The sequence below is a fragment of the Heptranchias perlo genome, chromosome 35 (genome assembly GCF_035084215.1).
Source record: "Heptranchias perlo isolate sHepPer1 chromosome 35, sHepPer1.hap1, whole genome shotgun sequence".
In the NCBI taxonomy this organism is placed as follows: Eukaryota; Metazoa; Chordata; class Chondrichthyes; order Hexanchiformes; family Hexanchidae; genus Heptranchias; species Heptranchias perlo.
Genome location: NC_090359.1, coordinates 27,845,898 through 27,852,484, shown reverse-complemented (window position 1 = coordinate 27,852,484; position 6,587 = coordinate 27,845,898). Strand labels below are relative to the sequence as shown.

The following is a 6,587-nucleotide window of genomic DNA, read 5'->3' as shown; positions in this document are numbered from 1 at the left end:
ATCCCCGATTCCCATCGCTCCACCATTGGCGGCCGTGCCTTCAGCTGCCTGGGCCCTAAGCTCTGGAATTCCCTCCCTAAACCTCTCCGCCTCTCTCTCTCCTCCGTTAAGACGCTCCTTAAAACCTCCCTCTTTGACCGAGCTTTTGGTCACCTGTCCCTAATATCTCCTTATATGCTCGCTCCCACAAGGAGTGGTTGAGGTGAATAGTGTAGATGGATTTAAGGGGAAGCTGGATAAACACATGAGGGAGAAAGGAATAGAAGGATATGGTGATAGGGTGAGATGAAGCAGGGAGGGAGGAGGCTCGTGTGGAGCATAAACACCAGCATGGACCAGATAGGCAGAATGGTCTGTTTCTGTGCTGTAAATTCGATGTAATTCTATGTAATATAATATATAAATACTCAATCTATACAATCTATACTGCATTGAAAGGTACGTGGCCATCAATTAATCATTTTGTTTCTTGTTTTCTATTTAAGAGATGGGATTGGTCCCAGCAGAACATGGGCCAAAATGACCAGGACAAGCCAAGAGGGATGGAACGGACTCCTCAAATCCCTGCCTGCCTATGATGCTTCTGAATTTGCCTAAAATGGCGACAGGAGCAATCCTATGTCGATGTACATGTGCTGTGAGCGATTGGCACTTGTTCAGTTTTGGCTTGTTGAAATGTCTCTCCGATTAAACGTTGGAGATGGAATGGGGATCACCGTCTGTTGGTCATTTCCCACTGAAAACAACAGTCCGCTTTACCATCATTAGTTGGCCATTGTCACCCAGTGCTGGCCCACCTAGTCTGCAGGGGTTCCTGTCAACCACTTGGTTACGGATGAGGAGGAGACGTGAGGAGAGGCAGAGGGAAACAACGCCAAAAAAAAATCGCCAATTGCCCCATTCACAGTGAAACCTGTCAGGTCAGTCCAATCATTGACTGGTTTCAGAGCTCCCACTCAATGGCAATCTCTCTAACTGGAAGCTCCTCTTATCGTCAGTCTCTGGTGAATGTGACATCTCACCTGTGATAACGCGCAGAAGGTTAAAAGTTCCGGACCAAAAAAAAAACCCCAAATGGCGTAAAAAGTGCAGCAAACGAAATCACACCGATAACGGGGGCTTGGTTATAAATACAAATTTTGTCTCGGGTTTTTTTTTAGGACCTTGGTCAAGCAAAGAGGACCTGGATGGTGCTCGGCTGGCCCGCGTGGCCAAATTGACCCATCGACTTTCGGCCAAATTGACCCATCGACTTTTGGCCAAATTGACCCATCGACCTTTGGCCAACTTGACCCATCACCTACCCCCCAACACAGTGCGATAACCTAGAACATTGAATTTTGGTGGCGTGACTGCAGAGAATGACCCAGCTACATCTGAGGTACTACGACTGGCTTCCAACCGGACGGCTCAGTACATTGGAGAGCCCTTCTCCCCGGCCAGCAGCTCTCGGCCCGCCTCGTCGCGACTCCCTCCCCCACCGTTGCCGTTGGTTCCCAGCGGTCCTGGCGCCTCGTCCCGGCAGGGCGTGGGGTACACGAACATCCTGTGCAGCAGGGGCAGCTGTTGCCCCTTCTCGTCCCGGATCACCATGTTCAGCGCCACCGGCAGAGGCGAAACGTGCGCGAAGTTGTACGGGTAGGCTCCGGCAAGCAGCTGGTGGCCGTAGACCAGCTGGTAGGGATCTTGGTAAAACGCCACCTTGCTCAAATCTTCGTGCCCTTCCTTGAACGGCACTGCGCCGGGGTGGAAAGCGTGCGACTTACTCTCAGGCTCGCCGTGCGACCGGCAGTTTCCGGTGGTGATGAGGGGGATCGGGTACTCCTGGACTGGGTATTCCGACTCGGTGCAGGATTCCGGGACGGCCCCGGTCTCCTCGAACCCCACCGCCTCCTGGGACATCATGGGCTCCAGCGTGTGGAAGTCCTGGCCGTCGTCCCTTGCCGACGCCATTCCCTGCGGCGCGGGGTCCTCGCCAACGTCCTCGGCGGGCAGCATCACCGCCTCTGGAGCCGGGGGGTCGCGGCTGCTCTCGCTGGTGCCGGGCGAGCCGTTCCTCGAATGCGGCAGGAGCATCTCCTGAGCCTGGGCCTCCTGGGCGCTGGCGTTTGCGTAGGGCATCCTCGTCTCTGGCGCGTCTGCTCCGCCAGCATCGCCTCCCTGCAGCATCAGCATTTGGTGCATCGAGCTCATCTGAGCGCCTGCTCTGGGCGGCGCCATCATCTCTTGCCCCAGGGCACTCTCTCCACCGGGTGCGGGCAAGGCCATGGGGTCACGGGGGGAGATGGAGCAGCTCTCTCCCGCGGGACAGGTCTCTCTTTCCTGGGGGTGGTGCTCTGCGTAAGGTACAATCATTTGTTGGTGGACCTCAGTCTGGAACACGTTACCACTTCTTCCCTCTCTTGGCTTTGGTGGATTGCTGTTCACCTCATCTGGTACCGGGCAAGGGGGCTCGGAGTAACGGACATCGCCGGCTGCGTTCCCCGCCGCTGAGTCTGGTTCTGACGCGCCTCCGTTCCGTTCGGCGTCTGGCGCTCTGCCCGCCCTCGATGAGCCCTTCCTCCCCTCCGCCAGGTGCCGCTTCTGGTGTCTCCCCAAAGCCGCCGCTGTTTTGCACGTCTTCGTGCAATGGACGCAAGCGTGCCGCTCCAGAGGCTTCCTCCCGGCGGTGCGGGGTCCCTGCCCCGGAGATTCCCCGCCGCTCTCCGGACCCTGAGGCGGGACGGGGGGGGGCCACATCTTCTGGCCGCTGTGCGCCTTCTCGTGCTTCTTCAGGGTCTTGGCCAAGGTGAAGACCTTGTCACAGTGCCGGCAGTGCAGCTCGGCGGCGGCCGAGTGAACCTGCTCGTGTTTCCGTAGGTTCCTGAGGACCGAGAACTGCTTCCCGCAGGTGGTGCAGGTGAAGAGCTGGTCCCCATCGTGACACCTCTCGTGACGCTCCGCCGAAGCCCGGTCGGAGAACGTGGCGGCGCAGAACTTGCAACCGAGTCGGACGGGACTTCCTGCCTCCTTGGCCTCGTCGCACGGACCTGCCTCGCTCGGCTCTTGTTGCTGGGAGCAGGATTCCATGGGCCCCTCTGCCTCCCGGTCTGCTCCCTGGGCGGCTCTCTGGAGCCACCTGGCCGAGGGCCGGTAGCGAAGCTTCCTCCTCCAGCCCGACTTCTTGGTCTTGTGGAAAGTGCCCGCCCTCCTCTTGGGCTTGTAGGAGTAGTACGGCCGCCACAGGTTGTCGTCGGTGTCGTTGTCGCTGACCTCGTCGCCGGACTCGTTGCCCAGGAAGTAATCGGTCTTCCGCTGGCACTCCCTGTCCGCCTCGTCCGCCCGGGGCTTCTTGCCCTCGGCGGCAGGCTGGTGCTCGCCGTCCAACCTCCGCCCTTTGCTGGCGCTGCCCTTGTCGCGGATCAGGTCCGACTCTGATATCCTCCGCTTCACAATGGCCTCCTCCCCGATCCGCACGGTGATTTGGCACAGCGGGGCGCCCCTGCTCTCCGAGGCGGTGCCCGCGCACGCCGGCTTGGCGACGTAGGTCATGGTCTTGCCCTTGGCCTGCGTCGAGTATTTCTTTGGCTTCAGACACCTCGGCTCCCTCTGCTGCTCGTGTCTTTGGTTGGCGCCCACGCCGAGAGGCCGCTCCCGAGATTGGGCGCGGTCCTTCGGGGGCTGTTTCTTGGCGGGCGAGGCGGCGGGCGAGGCGGCCGGCGACGGGGAGCCCGCGCCCTTCTCTTGGGCGCACTTGCCGTTGTAAGCTATGACCGAAGACTGGCTGCGGTGAGCCAGGGCGTTACTGTGCACAATGACGGAAGAGGCGGGGTGCCCGTAAGTGATGACGGAGGAGACCGGACTGGCCACCTCGGCATTTGCCACCTGAGGGACCAGCGCCTCGGCTGCGCTCGGGTACTCCCCGGGAACCCCTGCGCCCGCCGCCGCCTCGCTTGGCGCCGCTCGCTCGTGCCCGGCGTCCGCCGGGTGGCAGCCGGTGAACCCGCTTGGAGGTGGACTTCCATTCCGGGCGCTCTCTTTCGGAGACGGTGCGCGTGTGGGCCTGCGGAGTGACCCCTGGTCCGAGGGGAGGTCTTCCTTCTCCGCCCTCAGCGGGCAAGCCGGCTCCTCCGCGTCCTGGACGTACTTGGCGGGCGAAGCGGGGGATAGCGCGGCCAAGTTAGGCTCGGGGGAGGCGCCGGCGGCCAGTGAGATGGGGAGGCTCTGGGTGTATTTCAGCATGTTGCCCGGGACGGAGTGGCTGTAGGTTTTGTACGGTCGCTTCTGCGACCTCATGGGCAGCAGTCGGTACAGCTTGAACGCATTGAGTTTTGGTTTGTAGCCGCCATTGGGCGTCTTTTGACTGGTGGTGAGTCCGGGGTCAACACCGTGGAAGGATTTTTGGTGGGTTTTCAGGTTGTAGTACGTCACAAAGGTCTCCCAGCAGAAGATGCACTGGTACCTCCTCTCCCCAGTGTGCCACACCTCGTGCTTGGTGCGGTATTCGGCCAGGGCGAAGACTTTGTCACAGTAGCGGCACGGGTACTTCCGGCGCCAGGAGTGGACGTTGGCGTGGCGCTTGAGGCTGGACAGGGTCATGTAGGAGCGCTCGCAGATGGCGCAAAAGTAGAGCAGGTGGCCGTCCACCACCTTCATGAAGTGCTCGTCGTCAGTGGGGACCTCCAATCTCGGCAGGCTCCGCGGCCTCCTCCCCTGCTCGCCGTCTCCGGCCAGCGCCAGCCGCGAGGGCTCCCCGTCCGAGATCTGCTCCCCTCCGGCCTGGCCTGGGTCCCTCCGGTCGGCGGGGTGGTGGTGACGGTGGTGGCGGTGATGGTGGTGGTGATGATGGCGGCCGTCAGAGGAGGGCGGCCTCTCCGCCCGTTCCCGGCACAGCGTCTGGTGCGTGTGCAGCCGCTTGACGTGGATGAAGGCCTTGTCGCAGTGGCGGCAGCTCAGAGCCCTGCCGGCCCGGTGAAGCCGGGCGTGGACAGACGGGGCCGTCTCAGCCGTCCCGGCGGGGGACGCCGAGCCCCAGACCCCATTGGGCGCTGACAGCGCCGTGGCCGCCTGCTCCTTCATGGGAAGGGCGCTCGGGTTGCTGGGATTGGCGGCCTCCTCGACGCTGAAACCCAACCCTTGGAAGGCGACGGTGCTCAGTGTGTAGAGTCTCTTCGCCTCCTCATTTGCCTCTCCTTGCAAGTCTCGAGAGGCTCCCCTCGCGAAAGCCCCGTGGAAGGGGCTGCTCGGCTGGCTATTGCCATCGTCACCGGGCTCGTTGCCTTCCTGACTCAGGGGAGTCCCGTCTTCCTCCCGTTCCGCGCTGGTGGCCTGGGATCGTTCGGGAGGGTGGGTTCCAGTATCTCCTGGCTGACCGGGCAGGTTTTGGGAGCGATAGGCGGAGGGGGGCCGTTCCGCGTCCCCCGACTGTCTGCTAGTGCTTGCTGTTAGGTCAATTGGGAAGAATGGTCCTACTGAGGCTCTTGAGTTGAAGAATGAATCAGTCGGCCAAGACCCAAGAGGGCGAATGGGGTCCTCTAAACCTTTGCTGCCGGTGCAGTCGTGATTGCCTTCTTTGGTGCCTTGGTCGGATGAATCGGAGAGTGAAGACTGGGCGGAGGAGCATATTGATCGCTCGTTGCAGATTCTGGTCTGAGAGGAGACCTCAACTAATTCTTCCAGAAAGTGGATTCCCAATCGATGCCCCGCGGTCGCCAGCTCGTTGGCTTCCTCCAGCTTCTCGATCACAACTCGGGAACTGTAGATGAAGTTGAGGATCTTTGCAAAGACTTCTGCCTTTATCTCCCTCAGTTCCAGTACCTGATCCATAACCCAGTAGTTCTGGCTGGCCAGGAGCTCCTTGAAGTAGAGGCTGAAAGCAGCGAGGACATTCTTATGGGCTTTGAATTTGCTGTCTCCCACCACGATGATCACATCACAAAAGGTGCCTTGTAACCGCTGTTCATCTAACTCATGAAGGAGGACCTTCGAGTGACTTCTGTCCATCACCTCGAAGCTGGAAGCCATTTTGTCTTTGAACCTGCAAAAAAAAACAAGACAAAGAAAGAACTTTAAAAACACGATAATGCCAGTTGGCCCATTCCTTCAGTAGACCCAGTACAGTCTACCTTATCATGGACTCTATCCAATAGGTTAATCTCCGTTCCCCTCAGCCTGAGAGGTGAATCAATCTCAACTCCCAAATCTCTCCCTAACCTTCTGTCCTACATTATCCTCCATGTTGCAGTTTCATGAACCCACTAGTTCAGAAACTGCCATGTTTTTCTCTCTCTCTCCTGATCCTTCTAACCCTCAATCCTGCTACCGACTCAGATGTTCATCCAGCTCTAAGTTAGAGGTGTCAAACAGCACAGTGCTCGCTGCTTTATCTGGGAGTGCGTTCCACATCACTACTCTGTGTATACCATTCAAACCTCAGGACTTCCTCGAGACGACTCATGCCCTCCAGTCCTGTCCCAGTTAGTCAGCCCATCTCCAGGTACATTATCCACTCCTCAGCATTTCGAAAACCCTTCATTGCCCACTTGATGACTGTCGGTGGACCTGGGAAGGAGGCTGAGAGGCAGGAATGCGGTGAACTACTGGTCTGA

At 59.2% G+C, this 6,587-nt stretch overlaps 1 protein-coding gene across 1 annotated transcript; it reads right to left on the bottom strand.

Annotated features, from left to right (window-relative positions):
- Positions 1-337: 337 nt before the first annotated feature.
- LOC137302544 (zinc finger and BTB domain-containing protein 38-like) lies at positions 338-6,012 on the bottom strand. Its single transcript, XM_067972288.1, has one exon. It carries the CDS (start codon positions 6,001-6,003, stop codon positions 1,411-1,413), a length of 4,593 nt encoding a protein of 1,530 aa, XP_067828389.1. The 5' UTR covers positions 6,004-6,012; the 3' UTR covers positions 338-1,410.
- Positions 6,013-6,587: the final 575 nt, after the last annotated feature.